Below are 22,922 nucleotides of genomic sequence, written 5' to 3'. Positions count from 1 at the left end.
TTATCAGCTTCACGCCAAATAAGTGAAGCCAGGGAACCCAAGCCTTCATATCATACTGGACCATATGCCAACCCTGATGGCCCCAAAGGTTTATCACTAAGAATCAGGATCCATCATGTCCCTTGTGAAATTTCATTTCGCATACCTTATGTGAAATGCAAAGCTTCACTAAAAACCGAACCTTCTTTGCAATTGGCATGAACAGATGGACGGTAACAGTGGTTTGGCAAGCAAAAGTTAAAATTTAAATAGGCTATATTCTAGCGTTTGAGAGGAAAAGCAGTTAGAAGAAAATGGGGAGATTTGTGATCCATAGTTTAATTTTAATTCCATTATTGAGTTATTAAAAATTCAATAGCAAAATCCCATATAGTTAGTAAAAGGAAAATAATGGATTAAAAGCACTGCAATTCCTATGTTAAACGAGGTTAGAGTAATTTCAGCTTTACATCCTTCATTCTTTGCTCTCTGAAATCCCCAAATAGCATCTGAATCTACTGCTGTTTTTCTATTTAAATAAAGACTAGAATAAAACTTACACATTATGCAGTAGGTGTAGTTAATAATAATGTGAGCATACCAGTGCACCTTCATCACTAATATCAACAACATAGCGTTTGATAGAAAAAAAAAATCCTTTTCTAGCAAAGGTCAGAAGTTAATAAAGATGGAAGCAGAGAAACTTCCAAGTTTTGTTGTTTTTAGGGAACAGCCTGACAATCACCTGATAGAGTTCTCCTATTTTCTTTCTGGTACACTATGATATAACCCAACTGTCCATAGATTGGCATATATGGACCATACTGTCACACTGGATTTGAGAAAACAGGTAAAATGGTGGTACTGTTTTCTTTTCCTTTGCTATTATCGCTGTGAAGCCAATGTACTATCAGAATAGGATAAAAAACTTCATTTGTCAACAACATGTAAAAGTATAACAGTATGTAAAAACACATTTTCTGAGCTCTTGCTACACGACAGACAGGCTGCTTAGTGCTTCATGTGGATAATCTCATTTAATCCTTACAACACTCCTGAGTTTGGTACTCCTTTTACAGATTAAATAAAATTAGACATAAAGACAGTGACACACTTAATAAGTGGTTCTGGACTCTGAAGCCCAGGCTGATTACCCAACAGTCAGCCTCCACATTTTTAAATATAATTAATTTATAATTAAGGACTATAATTAAGGACAGTCTATACTTACCAATATTATCTTCTGAGGAAATGATCTACAAAAGACGGTAGATACATAAAGTTATGCAGTTTCTCAATAAACTCACTTTCTTCTAACATGAAATGGCAGCAATATTGATGGGCCTCCCTAAGAGGTTTTATAATGTTCTATCGTAATGAATGGCAAACTGCATTAGTGGAGCCAATCAATTACATTTCATTTCGTTTTGGCTCTCATACTTTTGCGACAGGTTCTTTACATTTGAGTAGTAGAACTGCAGGGATAACAAACTGTGACTAATTGAAGAATGATCATTGACTTCTGGTAATTTGTCTGATAAAGTTAAACAGAAACCCAATTCTGGCATTTACGAAAAAGTCAAATCTAAACAGATTAGAAGAAATCAAATAATATTGGTTTGGGAGGAAAGAATATTAAATCTAGGAGGAAAGTGTTTTTTAAAGGTACTATTTTATTTTATAACATCCCCCAAAACGTATATTTCACAATATTATATATGTATTACATATATATATATATACACACATACACACACACACACACACACACACACATAAAGGCTCAAAATATAAATTACAAGATTATAACAGACATGCTGCATTCCATCCACTCAAATCTCACCCTTTGAGGCCCAGATTTTCTATACATTCTTCCCTGATTTTCTTACTCCAAAGTAATGACTTTTTCCTTGGAACTCCCACAGCATCTTATCTACAACCCTACTGTGACACATTTTACCTTGTGTTATAATTTTTAGTGTACATATAATTATCTCCCCTATTAAATTATAAGATTATTGAAGAGATTACCATCTGATTTGTCTTTGCATTTCTCTCAAAATCTTTACAATTACCATTTAAGTCATCAATAAATATTTTTGATAGAAGAAAAACAGTACAGTTGCATCTTTTGACCTGGTGGTGGTTAAACTGTAATTATTCACCATATAGTATATTTAGGATTTATACTCTTTTTTCAAATTATATTTTGCAGTTAGAAAGGTTAAGAAGAAAAACTTAAGAAAATTAGGACATGGGATGTGGTTAATTTTATGTCAACTTGGCTAGGCCATGGTACCCAGTTTTTGGTCAAACACCAGCCTAGATGTTGCTGTGAAGGTATTTTTCAGATGTGAATACCATTTAAATCAGGAGAAAAGTATATCAGATTACTCTCCATAACGTGGGTGGGTCTCATCCAGTCAGTTGAAGACCTTAGGTGAAAAGACTGAGGTCCCCAAGGAAGGCAGAAATTCTATCTCCAGATGCCTTCTGACTCAGACTGCATCAACTCTACCCCAACTCCCACAGATTTCAGACTTGCCAGTACCCACAACCATGTCAGCCAATTCCTTAAAATCAGTCTCTCTCTTTATGTACTTATGTATATACACATATCCTACTGATTGTTTCTCTGAGAACCTGAATACAACATGACTATATACTGTAACTTCTGAAAATTTCTATGTATAATCTCATATTAAAAAGAGAAGCCTTAATGTAAAGGTTTTAAAAAAAGGGTTTTTTAACTGTAAAATGAGGAACCCATTCCACGGCACTATCAGATTCAGAGCTTTCAGAACTTCCAAACCAGAAGAGAAACAGTACATATTTGATAGCAACATATTTAACATTTATACATAGTCAAAATGTCCCTAGGATCAAAACAAATAATTACTTTAAAATTTTTATTTAAGGAAAAGTCATGATAGCTAAGATCATGAAATTAATGCTTTGGAATTATTCCTAATACAAAAAAGCCAAAAACAAACAACAAAAAAAACCCCAAACCCCACCAACACACACATACACTCTCTTCCAACAGGTAATTAATAAATGATGACTAAGATCAACCTGAAATACCCCTCAGGTCCAATGGTTACTGAGGATGTGCCTACTCCTTCTCCCCAGTGATGCATTTCAGTTCTAACTGCATGATCAAACCAATAAATTGAGCTCGAGACAAAAAAAGAAACAAACAAAAAAAACCCAAAAAACCTAGCTGACAAAGTCAGAGGTTGCAAGAAAATGCTTTTCAAGTACAAGTAATGCAAGAAATAACAAGTGAAGTAAGTAAAGGAGAGGTTTCAAAGCTTGAAAGACAGTCATCAATACTGACAGATTACTGTAATTCTGGCTGCCAGCATGATCGATTTGGGCAGCATATGACAATCAATATTGTCCTCATTTAGTGAACAACATTAGATTCACAGATACAGAAGATGTTCCTAGGATAAAATTTAAGCTGTACTTAATGATCATAAATAGCACAATTTATGCTGTGGAATCTTAGTGGGTACTTTTACTGGGCATAAAATAACTGACACAGCAGTACAATTATCCAAATATAATTGAGTTTATTACATATTCTTTTACTCCTTCATTTCTCTTATGAGGATTAAAATAGTAACTCTGATGGTTTTCAAAGCCTACTTCTATCTCAGTTTTTGTTGTAATTTCTTTTGTTTTATTGATCTGTTTTAGAGCGCATGATTTTTTTTCCTTAATGGGAGCTTAAGGAAATTTGTCAAAATCTGAATTTGTCAAAAATATACATTTAAAATTTTATATTTCTGAAATATGTATTGTTACTTAAAATGAAAAGACATTTATATTTCAATATCTCAAAAACATCTAGTTGTAATTTATTGTATAAACTTTCATTTAAAAATCAAGTAATTGGGCTTCCCTGGTGGCACAGTGGTTAAGAATCCACCTGCCAATGCAGGGCACACGGGTTCAATCCCTGGTCTGGGATCCCACATGCTGCGGAGCAACTAAGCCTGTGCGCCCCAACTACTAAGCCTGTGCTCTAGAGCCCACAAGCCACAACCACTGAAGCCCGTGTGCCTAGAGCCCATGCTCTGCAACAGGAGAGGCCACCACAATGAGAAGCCTGCGCACTGCAAGGAAGAGTAGCCCCTGCTCACTGCGACAATGTGCAGCAATGAAGACCAAAAATAAATAAACAAAAAATTTTAAAAAATGAATAAACTCTATCTTTAAAAAATATAAAATCAAGTAATCTATCAGTACTTATATGAAGTTATTTCCTCCAACGTTTAGAATTAATATACACCTTTGTGAATCTTTGTGAAAGATGACTACATGTTCTTCAGATTAGCAAAGGCTGAGTATCTCTATTATATATTTAAATAGCATGGGAAAATAACTTCTATACAGCTTCTAAATTCAAGCTTCTAAGTCAAGAAAAATTTGTTTGATCTGTCTGATTTAATATTTTTACTCTGATAGTTCCAGAAGTGGTTTTCCTGATAGAAGTTGCTCACATCTGCTGTGTAAATAAAGTGTTCATGTTTACTGTTTTCATCTGAAATTATCTCTCTTCATCTTAGAATTTTCTCCAATGTGCTATTTATTAACATCTCAGCAAGATTAACTATTAAGAGCTTCATGAAACAGGCCTAAAAATCCAATCCAATCAATTAACCAACCAACCAACCAACCAACCAACCAACCATAAAAACCCAATTAGGCAATTCCTTGCTGTTGGGTAGAGCTGTTTCATATTGACTGTAATCTTTACACATAACAGAATTAATCACTGCACAAAATAACGTACCTTATTTCATTTACTAGGTGCATCCAAATTCATTATCTCATTTACCCGAGATGGGTATTAGCATCTTTTTTACAGATGAAGAAAGTTAGGTTTAGAGATTCTGGGACTTGACTAGGATCACAAGGTGGACCTCGGGTGGCATGGACTTATATACACTACCAAACGTAAAATAGATAGCTAGTGGGAAGCAGCCGCATAGCACAGGGAGATCAGCTCGATGCTTTGTGACCACCTAGAGGGGTGGGATAGGGAGGGTGGGAGGGAGGGAGACGCAAGAGGGAAGAGATATGGGAACATATGTATATGTATAACTGATCCACTTTGTTATAAAGCAGAAACTAACACACCATTGTAAAGCAATTATACTCCAATAAAGATGTTAAAAAAAAATCAATGTTTCTAACTGCAAATCCAGCTATTATACCTCTAGTGTAACGTGCAAATCTGAACTAGTCCTTAAGAGTATGAATTTAGGCGCAGGTAAAAGAAATTAAGCTATATCCTCACTTTTAATTGGTATACTTGAACTACTTGGTAAGATGTGCATTTTACATGTTGTTTGTATATCAGGCCTGAAATAGTTTGTGTGAGTTCAATAAATTGAGTTCCTATTGACACAAGAGGCAAATAAGAGTTTTGTATTACAATCTAATCTCGCTCTCATCACTTTCCCAAAAGATTTAAGGCATTCTTTCAACTGTGTCTTAAAGGAAATGATGGAGAACACTAACCTCAGGATAAACATCAAGATCAGGGGAACTGTAAAGAGGCGTAGGTCAGAAAGAAGTCAATCTCAGTAGAGTTGACAATGCGGACAAAATTAGTTTACAGATAATAATCTGTATATTCCTTATAAGATTAGCTACCTTTCTAGAGATATTCAGGATATAATAAACTGAATCCTTACATTTCATGACAATGACCACGTCAAATCTGAGTTTTCAACTCAAAGTGAAGATGTAACCGCTACAAATAAGAAATGCTATATAAATGACATTAAGCTTAAGCAATGTAACATGCCATGATCCACCTATAATTCCATTCCACAGTATCAGAATACGTGAGAAATTACATAGAAATCAGATTGCTTAAGTCAATTTTCATTAAAAGAAGAAAACGTATGTGGTAGACTTATGATAAATCCATTTCATATGGAATAGGACACAGGATATTTTTAAAAGCCTTCCCTGTAAAGCTTAATATCTACAGTTTATTATGTAAAAGAAAAATAATTGAAGTGTTTTGAATAATGTAGAAAATCCATTTTAGAAAGGAATATCAGAAAACAATTTAAATTTTAAAACTGTGTGCATATTTCGCCCCAGGCAGTGTTCTAAGAAGTTTACACATATTGACTCATTCAGTTCTCATAACACTACAGGCTAGATATTATTATCATTCTCATTTTATGCATAAGGAAATTGAGGCTCAGAGAGGTTAAATAACTTGCCCAAGGATGTATAGCTAATGAAGTGGTGACCAGCATTTGAGTCCAGGTAATCTGGCTCCAGAAGCCATGTCCTCTCATACTTCCATGTCTCTGTTTATGTCGTCCCTCTGCTTGGAATGATCTTAATCTCATCTACCTGATTAATTCATTCATCCTTCAAGATTGGTTCAATCCTTACATTTTTCAGAAGTGTTTCCTGATACCACCACTCCTTACAGCTGACTGAGAGGTATCTGAAGTATTGTTATAATAATTCCAGAACATCCTGTGCATAACTCTATTACAGCACAGATACTGAAAACAATATATTTCTTCAACTAGATTGAGTACTTTGAAATGACTGTTACGGTTATCTCTGCACATCCAGATTAGCAGAACGTCTAGTACATAATGGGGCTCTAATTAATTAACCAAAAGACAAGTACCGATTAAAAGCGTATAAAAGAAAATACATCATTCAAATATCATAACTGCTTAAACACTGGGGAGGAACTCCAACCTCTATATATCAATAAACAAAAACTCAAAGGTCTTAACAACACATAAGAAGTAGTTACCTTGGAAAGTAGACATAGAGTAGAAACCATACTGTTAAAAAGGATACAAGTTTTGATATAATGGAATCAGCGATTTCAGAGCACGGCTTGCATTTATAGCGGTTGCTCGAACCATAATGGGTAGGACCTTTCCATTCACAATAGCACCATCAAAAAGTGGACCAAAGAAGGGAACCTGATTGAGAAATGAGAACATAATTTTATACTCAAACTGGAGAAAGGTTGTAGAGAAGAAACAGTTTGTATACAAAAGTCTTTCTGCTTCCTGTTTAGTTCTTCCTTCAGTAGAAATGCTATTCAAATTCAGTTCTTTTCCATGATGGGTCACTCATACTAGGACAATAAACAAACAAAAAATGCCAGTGGTCTACAGGGTTTCCATTCAAAAGAATTATATGCTTCATATAACTGACTGAATAATTTACACTACCTGCCAATTTTCAAATTTTTGTAGCCGCAATTGTACACAAAAATCCAACACTTGGAAATAATTTACTTTTCTCCCATTGAGTAAACACAGGAAGGACACACATTCTTACAGGCAGCAAGTTAGTTTTTTATTATTTTCATGTGATGCCAGCTTTACTACCAAACCTAAAACACTTTTATTATTATTTTACTACAGAATCTAAAACACTATTTTTTATTTTATTATATGGTTTATTAGAAAAAAATCTGTCATTTTTATCAGATGACTGACAGTTTTAAAAGTATTCTGTTTGAATATGGCTGGTACAAATGGCAGCTGAAGGCAAAGACATGAGCTGTGGATAATACAGTAAATATTTTAGGCTTTAGACAATATGTGGCCACATATTGTCTCTGCTGTATATTCTTCTTTGATTTTTTAAAAGAGAAAAAACCCATTAAAAATGTAACAAACATTCTTAGCTTCTGGGGTGTACAAAAACAACAGTAAATGGGAACTTCCACTCTGGCACTACCTAACCATCTTCCATTCGAATAGTTTCTTTCTATTTTTCCTATTTTAGCGCCTTCTGAAGTAGACTTAGACAATTCACATAGCTACCAGAGTCTGTGTCTCATCTCCCCCTCCATTTCCACGTTTTGATGCCTAGTCTAATTCTTCTGAAAGAGGGAAAGAAACTCACAAAGCCATACAGAACTCAAAATCTATTAGCAAAATGTAAGATAAGGAGTTCTTACCTCTGGTTTTTTCATTATCTGGATACTGAACATGTGATTTTTCATTGGGTATATTACAATAAGGACATCACCAAACTCGGTAGGAATAATTCCTCTCCTGTAGTCTCTAGTATGCTCTGACCAAACGATGTGTACTTCATCATTTCCTAAATGTCTCAACTGGAAAACCAAGAAAATAGTTCATAGTGCTCGAGAAAAGCCCTGTGAATACAGTCATACAGCTACTGACAACATACTATAAGAAGATTAAAGGGTAAAGAAATTTTAAAAATACTTTTTAAACTTCATTTGATAATTTTTCATAACATGCAAAACACAAGCACTCAAAAGACATTAGGAGACACTGCAGAAGACCAGATAATTTTCAACTGTCTATACAGTCAATGGCAAACAGAGAAATTAGATAAAAAAGATTCGCATACAGACCAAACGCTCTTCTTAACCAGCAACTGCACCAATTTTCCACTACCAAACCTTTTAAAAATTGTTTAAAAGAGTGTTTTAAAAAGTGACGGATTTAAGACTATTCTTTTTTTCTGACCACTCTCTGGAAGTGTTAATGAGCAGTGAAAGGGTCTAAAGGAGGCAACAGAAAGAGAAGGAAAAGAAGTAAATCATAAATATCTACTGAGTAAGAGAAAATTGGTTATATTTGCTTTAACGAATTTATTTCCAGCTTTTCTTTGACTATGAAACTTGGCCTACGAAATTCTTTCAAGTAGACTTTGTGAGATTTGTTAGACTCTCTAAAGATTTTATTTAAATACTTATAGTGCTTACGAAGGTGTTTTTGGCATTTAGAGAGTTAACATTATGATGATTAAAATTATAAAAAGCAAAGTATACAAAAGTTGGATTTCTATTAAGTTATTAGAAAAATTAACTTAATGTCCATCAGTATTGAGTTTTCTTCATGTAGATTATTGTTTAAACATGTATTTTAATATATCAATACAATTTGGTTATTTTAGTACATTTATTGATTCTGCCACTGCAAACATTTGAGCCCATTTTTGGTGCACATCTCACATAGGCTTTTCTATTACTTTCAGATAACGTGACATATTGTAGGCAGAAAAGTGTGGAAGAGAAAATTAGGATAAGTGTCGTCAATATTCTTAGTAGGGGCTAACATATAGGCAATTTCTGTTTTTGAAATATTGGACTTATTTTGACTTAATGACCACAGGCAGGAAAACAATTAAATGTGTCATTTAAACAAACAAAGGAATTAACCTTCCAATTAATGAAAGGTTTTCTTCTGTCACCCTTTAACCCTGGAGTTCTTAATCTGGGTTCAAGGGATCTATGAATTTTTGCAAATTTTATTTGTGTATTTTTCTGAGAAGAAAGTCTATCATATAGGACTATGTTTTACAAAAAAAGCCAAGAACCAGTGTTCTAATGGTTCTTAAAAGTCCCCAACACCAATCTATCTAGAAAATCCTAGGCACTATGAATGTCATTAAGTATCTGAAAACACGAGGTAAATCCCTGAACTTTAAAATATATATTCCTAAGTAAGAAATGCCCTCTCTTCTTTGACAGATTATAAGATAGTGGCAGCTATTACTCTAAAGACAGTGCCCAGCTAAGTCTATAGACCAGAATCTATTATTTTAGAAATATAAAGATTTTTATTTTCTTTTAAGGAGGACTTTTTTTAGGTCTAAGTGGATTAAATAATTCTTTTTGGAAACCATAAATGTGCTTATTGCTCTAAATACATGATGATAGACCTCAAACATCAAAACAATGTTTATTTTAAGTTTTAATTATCATTACTTACAACACACACACACACCCTGAATGACATAAATGCAAGACTTGGGCTTTGTGACATTTTTAAAAACCGAAAAAGATTACACAACTCAGAAAAGCCATGGCTCTATAATTTCATTTTTTAATCAAAATACTTTAAAAATATCCTTCCTATACAGCCATCCCCATGTGTCAGCTTCCCTAATAGGTTTATGTTAACTGAATACAAAAGAAATGTGAAATAAATTTAACCAGGAGGGATGATCCAATCTAATTTTGATACATTAATGTCATATGCTGTACATGTTACAACAGCAGCCAGATCTAATACTAAGCTCCAGGCTATACTGAGATTTCCAAATGGCAGATTGTTCTAAGTGATATCAAGTATAATTGAAGTAATAAACGATAGTAAAAGCTGAGCACACTGTCAGGAAGAATTTAAGTATTTACTTTTTAAAATTAAATGAGTTAGGTTAGGAAAGACAAGACAACTGAAATAATGCAGGTCTCAATTTACAGAAAATTCCTTTTATTTATCTGCTACATTAACCCTTGAACTCTTGCCAAACCTATCTATAATTTCTAGTGCCCACTTATCTAAAGAAATGAGAGAAAAGGGCAACTGTAGTTTTATTTTATAATGAAAGCTTGTCTTCAAATATCTACCACAGAGTATTAAAAGTCTCTTATGGAAGTTTAACAGAAAAGAATAATATATTTTTTCCAGGATGTTGTAATGCAGATATTTGTGGCATAGAACTATGCATATAAACAAAGTCATTTAAAACATGTTCAATCATTTTAAGGAAAAAGCTTCAAGAACATCCCTTATCATTTTTATCCAAATGCTAAAAAAGCAGTTATTTTATGCTGTTATGTTGAGGCATGTTTTTATATCTTTATGTCTTTAAACCCTGCTATAAAATAATTAAACAAATTGAGAAATTGCTAATCATTGCCATGTATCTTATAATTTTTGAAGACTACTGAAAATATGAATTTTGAGTGGTTAACAGTTAACAGAAACTTCAGAAGTGTTTGACATTTATTTGACATAAATACTTTATATAGTATTTGATGTTTTAAATTATTTTATCTATTCCTTATATTTTACAGATTTAAAGGGTTGTGTCTTATGTATACTCAGCAGGGTTTTTCCATACTCTAAAATCTCTCAAAGGAGTTCCTACCTGCATGTTCTTGTACCCAGATGCGAATCACTTCTGAAATAGACTATAAGAATTCTGTACATGGGACAGGTCTGTTAAAATGACTGGCAGCCAAAGTACTCTTCCAAATTCACTTTGACTGCTGTTGAAGTCGGTTTGGAATTCGAGGTATATAACATAAGCTGCAGATTATCATTATCAATTTATGAAGATAAAATAGTTAAATGAAATTCAACACATATAAAATTGAAGTCCTCAGTACATTACAGAATATTAGCACTGGGAGAGACATTAAAGCTCTAATTTCCCACACAATACAGGAACTCCCAGTGCAATATCCCTGACAAGTAATCCTGCCTCTGCTTGAATATTTCTAGGGTTAGGAAGCTTACAGATTCACAAATTAGCCCATTCATTTTAAAAGAGCTACAATCGTTAGACCCTACTTTACAGTAAGCCAAAATCTGCCTTCCCTAAGCTAGTTCTTCCAAAATAAGACTAATACCAAATAAACCCAAGCTATATTTCATATATTATCTTTTCAAATATTTGAAGATTCGTCTAATATATAACTCAACTTTTCTAGGTTAAAAGTGTTCCTCTTTTTATATTTTACAAGCTTATTCATTATCCTGGATTATTACCTCAGTTTATTGATGTTTCTATTAAATTGTGGTATCTGAAATAGAATATAATATCAATATATTCTATAATACAACCAGCCCACAGTGGGACTACTTCCTTTGTTCTATTCACTCAATTATTTTCTGCATTTTTACAACACTGGCTCAAATGGAAGCTGTAGTCAATTCAAACCCTTAAGACTTTTTCTTACGAAGTTCTTTTAAGCGGGTACAACTGACTACTAGAACTAGAGAGGATTTCTATGTATTCTTAATAAACTTTAACTTACCAGGTTCCGATTACCTTAAAGCCTATCAAGGCCTTTAGCATGATTCTTCTATTCAGTATGTTGGCTCTCCCTTTTCCAGATTTGGGTTATCCTTAAATTCAAATTCTTGTGTCTTTATTTAGATTTTGGATAAAAATGTCAAACGGGACAGGTTTGGGTAACAGCCTTACAGTAAGTCATTACAGATGTCCTTCCTGGTTAAATGAATATCCAACATTTATTAAATACTTACTATTTCTGAGTGCTTTGTGATAATTTATTTAATTTTCAAAACAATGCTACAAGATAAGAATAATTATTATTGACCTTATTTTTACAGGTGAGGAACTGAACCTTTGTAACTTGCCTAAGGTCACGTAACTAATAAGTGGCAGAGCCAAGATTGAAACCTAAGCAGGCTAGCTTCAGAAACCATACTTTAACCACCTCCCTCTATTGCCTCTCATTATATAATTAATTTCTCTAGATATAATTACAGAACCAGTCACTAACATACTTATTGAACTATTATTAAGACCGCACTTCTTCAACTTGTCCACAACAAACGACTTAGTTAAATGCTTTATACTGTCTATGGCCTTCCCTGATGTAGTAATCCTATTAAAACAAATTAAGTTACTTTGATGTGATTTGTTATGGTGAACTCATGGTAGCTCCTAGTGATCACTACTTCATTACCTAAGTGCTCACAAACCATCTGTTTAATAATCCTATTTTGCCAGGCATTGACATGGAGCTCATGAATGTTAGTAATTTTTGTGGTTGGTGGCCTGTTCCATGTCCTTTTATGAAAATCAGATGTTTGCCTATCTATGGCAGTGTTCTCATTTTCCATAATTATCAGTAGAGATTCCAGAGTCAATTCTAGATTTCCTCAGTGAAATATCATTCATTTAGAGTTAGAGACTAGAATTCATGTAATATAACTATATCATCTGTTTTACAAAATCAACTTACCCCCTTGACGTCCTCATTTCTGTTAAAAACACCTAATAACTTAATTATAATTACTCAGAGTCAAAACCTGAAAGTCTTCAATTTCTGATTTCCTTATAGTATCTCTAACAAGCTCTTCATTAAAAAAAAAAGTATTATGTTCTCTTTTTGTACTTTCCTTCCTATTTCCTCTATTGTTGCTCTAGATCAGATGCTAGTCATCCTACACAGCTGGACTAGTTCACGAGTTCTTAAAAGGCCTTCTCTCCTCCTTCCCTCTCTCCTTCCTATCTACCTCTTTCAAACAGCAAATATTGAGAGCTGACTAAATGCACTGCACTAGCTATTAAAGATACAACGGTGAGGAAAAACAGACATATTTTCTTCTCTCACATAGCTTTAAGTCCAGTGGAGAGAGAGTAAAATAAACTAAGCAATTAATGAATAATTAACAGTAGAGATAATGCACTAAATATACCTCTCTGAATGCAAATAACAAAGACAACTGATCTATAATGGCACTTGAAGAATGCATAGAAGTTAATTAGGTTAGGGCAGTTACTTCACGAGATAGTGGTATACATGTAGAAATTGAAACTGAGTTGATACTCACTGCCCCAAGCCCTCATTCTTTGCCCCTCACCTTCCAGACACTCATGTAGCAAAACATAAACTATCATATACTCCTCAATCATGTGCAAAAACATACTCTCATACATTTTCACAATTCACTTGCTGTCTGGATCATTCATTCTTAGTAATTGGGAAAAGCTTCTTGAAGCAATAGGCACGGCATCTAGTACAGAATACTTTAGCAGAGTGGGCACTCAATAAATATGCTATTAAAAAGATAATGTCACAGTACTTACTTAGCAAATTGTTTTCTATCATTACATAGTGCACAGCATAAAAATAAAATTATCTGCAATTACGGCTTTATTTAAATATGCCACTTTGATGGTGATACGTGCTATACAAATATAAAATAGGGTAATGTGATAGTGTTACTGGATAGAGAGGGCTTCTTTAGCTAGGATGGTCTGGAAAGGTCTCTCTGAGGAACTGTCATGTGAGTCTGAGAATAGAACAATGAGGATGAAAAAACCTGATAATGTGACGAAAGAGCATTTCAAATGGAAAAAAAAGGTAAGTGCACAGCCCCTGAGATGGGAATGAGCTTGACATGATGGCAGGTTAGAATGACAGCCAGTGAGGCCAGATTGTGGTAAGTGAAAAGGAAAGTGACAGAAGATGAGATCAGGGAGGTAGGCAGGCAAGTGGCCAAATCCTGTAGGGCACTGAAGGCCACAGTAAGGAATTAGAATTTTATTCTATATGCAATGAGAAGCCACTGCTATACCATCCAAATTAAACCATTCACAGTGCTGAGATAAATCTGCTCTGAACCATTTATACTTCCTTGTTTCTTTATCTTCATTTCTTGTCATCAGGAGTATATTTATAGATATCGGGGTTAAAGGTAGAGTCTATTATATTAAAACAGAATTATTTTATGTAATGTGTCTAGATTTAGGACTACAACCATGTGTATAATTCCATAGCATTTATTAACTATTACATTAACTACACTTCTACTAAAACAATGAAAAAATTTTTCTTATTATTCCTTAAGTTTGTTTTTCAATTCCTTTTCCAGACTATATTAGCATATAGTTATTTGGAAAGTGAAGTATACTTTAACTGTATTTCTAGATAAAATAAAGAAAAATGGATTTAAAGTTATAATCAGACTAAGCAGTTCGATAGAGCTCATTTATTTGCAAAACTATTGTAACCAAATTTCAAAACAAAAAACGAACTGCTGTCCAATACGCTAACAATATTTCAGAGGGAACTGACTTAAATAAAGTGCTTCTTTCCCCTCTTTTGGGGGGTCCAGGAAATGAAAGATAGGCTAGAGAGTCCAACTAAAAGTAGGTTACAATTATCTCTACTTGATCTTCATCAAACTCCTAAAAGGATGATTCAGCTACCTATGAAGCAGAGTATCAGCAAGTGGCTACAAGAAGGAGACAGAGGAAATGAGACAAGCTCCTGTGAACACTTTATACCAATGCTTGCAGCACTTTTGATTTTTAGGGGTGAATAAACTCAGTTAAGGGGAAATTATTTTTAACCATTTTCTGTCAATCTTCCTCAGGTAGAGAGAATTTATAGAACAGATGGCTTGGACTGGAGTTATATCAGGATTTTTAATATGGTGGCGTAGTATTTCTAACAGAGACTACTTTGTTAGACTGAAAGTTTGGTTAATTTGTTAAAAAAAAGTATAGTTTATGTTGTAAAAATTCTGTCGCTACCATTTTGATCCTTGAAAGAGCCTTTCTTCACAAGAAATAAAATGCTAACACTTAAAGAGGTTCAAAGATATTTACCTCTCATTCTGAGAAAATAAAATGCTTAAAAATAATTTACAAAATCACCACACATTTTAAACACAAAGTGAAAACTAAAATTAGTTTCTATAAAATAGATATAAATGATTTTCTCCTATCAAGTTTAAAACAAAGAACCAGAGTCATACATAATTCTACCTTGCCAGAGGCATGGCTATTTCTTTAAACTGACTGTTGACTATCTAATTTAATTAGAGGTATTAAACTCCACGCTGAGGTCAACAAGCCTTACTTCCTTCAATATTACACTTCAACCAGTGCTCATTAATGTGTCTACTGAATGGATTAACACACCTAAAGATATATGTACAAAGCAAAGGGGGACAACCTAATGATATCCAATTGTTCATTTGTAACAGGACACATGTTCTAGGCCTCAACTTATTACCACTAATGTGGAATTTATTAAATTCAGGAGAAAAATACCAATACAGAAAGTGATTTTTTAATTAAGGAAAACTGGTATAAGACAACTGGTTTCTATGATTAAGTTTAAGGATTTAACCTTTTATTGAAAAGAAATTGATAATGTAATAGAGCTAAAATATAAGACTGTTACTTAGAAAAATCTTACATACTAGGACTCTGAAGAGCAGTAAGGGCAAGAATCACAGAGAATAGGGAAAAGGAAAACTCAGTATATAGAGAAATAAATGTTACTTTTAAAAAAATTTCTATGAAAAGAAGGTTTAGAATAATTTATACTGAATTATGAGACTGGGTAAATTTTTCCTTTCTACTGAATTAAGTGAAATATTGCTTCAATTTAGCCCCAACCTTGATAGGAGTAGATTTTACTTAAAGTTACTTAAATTACTCCTTGAGAATATAAGAGAACTACACCTTCCAAAATGATACCACTTTATTACATATTGTTTACAATTTTGACAGGTTTTGTTTTTATCTGGTAGGTATTATACATGTGAAAGAAGTTATGTTTTGAAATTTTCTCACTACAACAAACAAATAAACCCTTTAAAATGCTCTATTTAAGTAAAAAAAAAGCCTATCTAGCCAGGGTAATTTTCTTGAATAAAACAGGTATAGTTACTTTGACAACTAATATAATAGCATGCTTGCATTATAAATTAAAAAAAATTATAAACATATGCTTGCATTTTTAAAAGTTACATTATTTCTGGCATCTCGATACTAAACAACTGGAATACTACGCCATGTAATTGCCTGCAGTCTTTCTCTAATAATTTGAAAAAAACCCAAAAAACTAAATAATTGGAAAAAAATACTTGTACTATTCCACTTGGTAAATTGCTAAATAATTTTACATTTAGAATTAATTAGCTTAAAGGGGGAAAAAAACACAAAATTTTCTTCTAGGGTGTTATGTCAGCAAAATGGTGGACCAAGCAAGCTCTTGTTTCTCCACAGAGACATTGAAAAAACATGATTATATACAGAAAACCCTGATTCCACAACAAAACCTGTTAGAACTAATATATGAATTCAGCAAAGTTGCACAATACAAAATTAACACACAAAAATCAGCTGCTTTTTTTAACAATGAACAATTCAAAAAGGAAATTATAAAAACAATTCCATTTATAATTGCATCAGAAAGAATAAAATTCTAAGGCATAAATTTAACTAAGGAGGAGAAAGGTATATATGTTGAAAACTACAAAATATTGCTGAAAGAAATGAAAGACTACATAAATAAATGGAAAGATATCCCATGTTCATGGATTGGAAGGTTTAATATTATTAAAATGACAAAACTACTCAAAGTGATCCAAAGATTCAATGCAATCCTATCAAAATCCCAACACGGTTTTTCATAGAAACAGAAAAACCCATCTTAAATTTCATATGGAATCTCAAGAGACTCTGAATAGTAAAAGCAATCTTGTAAAAGAAGAATGAAGTTGTAGAACTCACATTACTTAATTTCAAAACTTACTACAAAGCTACAGTAATTAAAGCATTTAATTAAAGCAAAAGGACATTCAGACCAATGGAATAGAACAGGGAGTCCAGAAATAAAGCTTTGCATAGATGACCAATTGATTTTTGACAAGGATGCCAAGATCATTCAATAAAGGAATGTGTAGTCTTTCAAACAAATGGTGGTGGGACAAATGGATAGACACGTGCAAAAGAATGAAGTCAGACTTTTATCTCATACTATACACAAAGAATAACTAAAAATGGATCCAAAACCTAAATGTAAAAGCTAAAACTATAATACTCTTAGAAGAAAACATACGGGAAAATATTCACAACATTGGATTTAGCAATGATTTCTTGAACTGATACCAGAAGCAGAAGCAACAAAAGAAAACATAGATAAATTGAGCTCCATCAAAATAAAAACTTCTGTGCCTCAAAGGACACTATCAAGAGTGAAAAGACAACCCCAAAAATGGGAGAAAAATATTTGCTAGTCATATATCTGATAAGAGATTAACATCTAGAATATATAAAGAACTCCAACAACACAACAAGAAAATTACAAACAATCTAATTTAAAAAAATGGGTAAAAGAGCTGAATAGACATTCCTCCAAAGAAGATATACAAATGGCCAATAAGCACATGAAAAGATGCACATCATTAGTCATTAGGGAAATGCAAGTCAAAACCCACAAAGCATAATACTTTGTGCCTTTTAGGATAGCTAATAACAAGTGTTGGCAAGGATGTGGAAAAACTGGAACTCTTGTGCATTGCTGGGAGAAATGTCAAATGGTACAGTCACTGTGGAAAACAGTTTGACAATTCCTTTAGAAAGCTAAACATATAATTTCCATATTACCCAGCAATTCAACTCACAGATCTATACCTAAAAGAACTGAAGACAGGGATTCAAACAAATACCTGCAGGACAATGTTCATTGCAGCATTATTCACAACAGCTAAAAAGTGGAAACAACCCAGTGTCTATTGATAGATAAATGGATAAACAAAATGTATATATGTATCATGGGATACTATTCAGCCATAAAACGGATGAAATTCTGACATGCTTTAACATCAATGAAGCTTGAAAACATTATGCTAAGTGAAATAAGACACAAAAGGACAAGTACTGTATGATTCCAAATTATATGAGGTATCTAGAACTGGAAAATTAAAAGAGAAAGAAAGCAAATTAGAGGTTACTAGGGGCTGGATGGAGGGGTTAATGGAGAGTTATTGTTAATGGATACAGAGTTCCTTTTTTGGGAGAATAAAGTTCTGAGATTTCCAGTTTCCAGCCTGGCATGTAAAGAGATTAGAAGTTACCACTCTGTCCTAACAACAAGTAAAAAGCTAAACAACTGAAAAATCAACTACAGTACTCTTCTTAGATCAGAGAATTGAGGTCATAGGGAAAACTGCTGCCCCAAAATTGGACAGACAGGCATATATGAAGAATAACAACTTAACAGAGCAGAAACCTCTGTAGGAACCAGTGCCAGAGTAGGAAAACCTGAACTGTAGCTGACAAACTGCCGGAGACTCAGTGTGAAGAATGAGAGAATGAAAACGCATCAGAACCACAGTCAGATATGGCAGGGATGTTGGAATTACAACTATGATTAATATGCTAAGGGAACTAATAGAAAAAGTAGTCAAAGTATGGATGGATGAACAGATGGATAATGTAAGCAGAGAGATGGACATTCTCAGAAAGAATCAAAAAGAAATGTTAGAGATTAAAAAAATATGTAAGTGAAATGAAGAAAGCCTCTGATGGGCTCATTAGTAGACTGGACATGTCTGAGGAAAGAATCTCTGAGCTTGAGGATATAATAATAGAAACTTCTAAAACTGAAAACCAAAGAGATAAAAGACCGAAAAAGAACCCATAACAGAATATCCAAGAACTATGGGACAACCACAAAAAGTGTAACATTTATGTATAGAAGGAGAAGAAAGAGAGGAAGAAACAGAAGAAATATTTGAAGCAATAAAGATTGAGAATTGCCCCAAATTCATGTTAGACACCTAACAACAGATCCAGGAAGCTCAGAGAACACTAAGCAGGATAAATGGCCCCCAAACTACATCCAGGTATATCACATGCAAACTTCAGAAAATCACAGATGAAAAAATCTTGAGAAAAGCCAGAGGGGGAAAAAACATTTTACCTATGGAGGAGCAAAGATAAGGATTACATCTGACTTCTCCTCAGAAATCACGCAAACAAGAAGAGAGTGGAGTGAAATATTTAAGTGCTGAGAGAAAACTCTACTAATCTAGAATTCTGTACCCTGTGAAATTATCCTTCAAAAGTAAAGAAGAATAAAGATATTCTCAGACAAACAAAGATTGAGGGAATTTGCTGCCAGTAGACCCGCCTTACAAGAAATGCCTTTCAGAGGGAAGGAAAACAATATAGAAAAGGAATTCAGATCTACGTATAGAATGGAAGAGCATCGGAGAATCAATAATTGAAGGCAAAATAAAACTTTATTTTTCTTACTCTTAATTAATCTAACACATAACAGTTTGTTCAAGATTATAAATGGCAACAATGTATTTGATAATGTATGCTTATGTATACACATGGTTATGTATAAGTGAAATGATAGCAATGACACAAGGGATAGGAGGGAAGAATTGTGCTATTAATATGCTATTAATAATAGCATATTGTGCTATTATAAGGTACCTGCAGTGAACCAGTATAGTATTATTTGAAAGTGGACTTAGATTAGTTGTAAATGTATAGTACAAACTCTAGGGCAAGAACTGGAAAAAAATTTAAAAAGAAAAAAATATAAATGATATGCTAAGAAAGGAGAGAAAATGGAATCGTAAAATGCTCAATTATAACCACAAATGGCAGAAAAAATGTAAAATAATCCAATTATATTAATGATCACTTTAAATGTCAATGGTTCAAATACACAGAGATTGTCAGAGCCGATCAAAAAAAACAAGCCCCAACTGTGTGAGGCTTGAAACCAACTTTACAAGAAACCAACTTTAAATACAAAGATACATATAGATTAAAAGTAAAGGGATGGAGACAGATATACCATGATACCACTAATAAGAAAGTGGGAATAGCTATACTAATTCTAGAAAGAGCACACTTCAGAGCAAGGAAAGTTATCAGGGATAAAGAGTGGCATAATCTAATGATTAAGAGGTCAGTATTCCAAGAAGACATAACCAATCCTTAAGGTGTATATGCCTAACAACAGAGTGCCAAAATATGTGAGGCAAAAACTGATAGAACTGCAAGGAAAATAAAAGAATCCACTATTATAGTTGGAGACTTTAATACCCCTCTCAGAAAAGAAGAGATCCAAGCAGGTAGAAAATTGGTAAGGATATAGTTGAACTCAACAGCTCCATCAATCAACTGAATATAACTGACATTCGTAGACTATTTCATTCAACAATAGCAGATAACACATTCTTCCCAGACTCACATGGAACATTCACTAGATAGACTACATCTGGGCCATAAAATACACCTTAAAAATTTTTAAAAAATAGAAATCATATGATGTCTGCTCTCAGACCATGATGGAATTAAACTAGAAATCAATAACAAAAAGATAACTGGTAAAGCCCAAAATACTTGGAAATTGAACAACACAGCTCTAAGTACCACATGGGTCAAAGAATCCTCATGAGAAAATAAAAAATATTTTGAACCAAGTGAAAATGAAAAAGTTCTGGAAATGGATACTTGTGATGGTTCTACAACACTGTAAATGTACTTTATACCAAAGAACTGTACATTTAAAAATGGTTAAAATGATAAATTTTGTTTTATATATATTTTTCCACAATAAAAATTTTCTATACTTATAGATGAAATAAACTATTAGTGTTCAAGGTTTAATCCCTCAACATTCTCTAATAAATCCAGTACTTAAACATTTCACCATTTAAGGGTATAATTTTAATTAGAACTCAACCATTTAACAATTCTTAAATGGTGTTATCTCCAAAATTAATTTTGCTATGATAATGGATTGTTAAACATCCATTTCAGACTCTTCTTAAATAATTAAGGACAGACCTTTGTGACTGTTGTGAAGGAAATAAGAAACCTTACTTATTTGAGATATTTCTACAAAGGCTGCAGGAATAAAATTTCAAGTACCTTTTAACCATCAGGTTTAATATACTGAAGTAAAAATATCCTGATATGTTTCTTTAAAAAAAAATTTCAACAAAAAATGATATACTTTGTTCGCTCTTATGTTTGCAATTGAAAATACTATTAATTTTAGACTCTTTTGAAAAGGAAAAGAGGGTTTCCTTTTGCTCCAGAGTTTAAAAGTTGTATCCATGAAGCCATGAAAATGAGGATCACTGCCAAGTCCTAATGTTTAAAATAATTTATCTTTTTGTACTATATTCATAATTGCCTCTAATTTGAGTATGGCTTATTTTCATACAAATTTAAAATGAGGTGATGGAAGAAAGTGCTTAATTGAAGTTTTAACGAAGTTTTACTCCAATCCAACTCTTCACCATTTTCTTGTCAGTATTCATGTCTCATTCTGTACTTCTAAAAACTACATGCCAAGATATTCTATAGCAAATCTGTTACTAAATATACTTACTTTCCTACACATCAATTACCTCCATCTTTACTACACATTCAAATCTAATCAGCATCCATGTATTAGTTGTTCTAACCATTACTCATTTAGTAGGCAATTTCCAACAGTATTCTAAAATGTAAACAAAAGGCATCAAGGGTACTGAATCAATCTTATAAAATATTTGAGAGGAATTCTGAAGTTCCTTTTCAAAAGAGTATAAGGATAACACTGTTTTCATAGGCTATTAATGAAGTATGAAGAGATTCGATATCAGGCAACATGATAACAGAGTACCAAGTAAAATGATCTATGATATTAAGTTGGTTACATTCAGTAGTAGTTTTGAGTAAACTGAGGAGTAGGAAGAAGAAGAGAAGATAAAGAAATGTTGGACAAGGTTTCACTTTAAAAAAATGTTTCTCCCTAAAAAAATTAAACATGGATTGAACACACAAAGCTTTATTCTGAGGGTATGTCTGTGTCACTAGAGTGATTTTTGAATGCTGGTGCCGGCTACAGCAAAATGGTGGTGTAGGTTTTAAAAGACATGGGCCATCAAAACCATTCCACTATATCTCCCATAAATATTCTAAGGCAGTAAAATCTATTTTAATTAATTAATGCTTATTTTATCTGCTATATTAGTTTTAGTTAAAATTTATGAGAGAGCACGTTATATTTTAAGTGATTTGTAATAATTTACATTTTAATTTTTTTCCTCTCCGTCAATCAATATAAACGTTATATCTCTCCGTGTGTGGGGTCTTGAATTATAATTTCACCAATCTGAACATTTACAGAAGTTTTTCAATTTGTCAGATGCCCATTTTCTTGAAGGCAAATGCTTTGTTAAGACTATAACTTTCAATCATATCATTAAGGAAAACAGAGTTTACTCTGCAACTGTTTCTGAAGACACTACTGGGTGAAGAAAGGAGTACTCAGAAATAGTTCTTGATCAATTAGATGACTTGCTTACATATTTTATGTATTACTAAGATTTTAACTCTGAGCACTTTTTTTCTTAGCACTTACTTTTTTGGTCAAAGAGTCATCAGAATCAGAAGGCATTCTTGTTGATACGTGAAATATTACTTCAACTGTAGAGGTAGCAAAATATGGTGTGGTCAATCCAGTGCTTTTATTTCTTTGTAGTCCTCCCATGAAACCACAATGGTTTGTAAGATTTACCTAGAAGCAATGAAAAGACACGTAATATTAACTAAACAAAACTAAAAACCTCACTATGGAA

The 22,922-nt window shown here is 33.1% G+C and overlaps 1 protein-coding gene across 2 annotated transcripts in view; it reads right to left on the bottom strand.

The window, feature by feature from the left end:
• RALGAPA1 (Ral GTPase activating protein catalytic subunit alpha 1) overlaps positions 1-22,922 on the bottom strand; it is a 220,947-nt gene that overhangs the window by 20,175 nt on the left and 177,850 nt on the right. For both annotated transcript variants that reach the window (XM_060143467.1, XM_060143474.1), the window contains exons 36-38: positions 22,706-22,861; positions 7,958-8,116; positions 6,838-6,965 (exon numbers count right to left, since the gene is read on the bottom strand). In XM_060143467.1, the coding sequence (XP_059999450.1) occupies positions 6,838-6,965; positions 7,958-8,116; positions 22,706-22,861 (443 nt within the window). The remainder of the gene's footprint in view (positions 1-6,837; positions 6,966-7,957; positions 8,117-22,705; positions 22,862-22,922) is intronic.

Source organism: Lagenorhynchus albirostris, chromosome 1 (assembly GCF_949774975.1).
Source record: "Lagenorhynchus albirostris chromosome 1, mLagAlb1.1, whole genome shotgun sequence".
Lineage (NCBI taxonomy): Eukaryota > Metazoa > Chordata > Mammalia > Artiodactyla > Delphinidae > Lagenorhynchus > Lagenorhynchus albirostris.
Note: the sequence above shows the minus strand (reverse complement) of the source record. Positions and strands in the feature narration are given on the sequence as shown.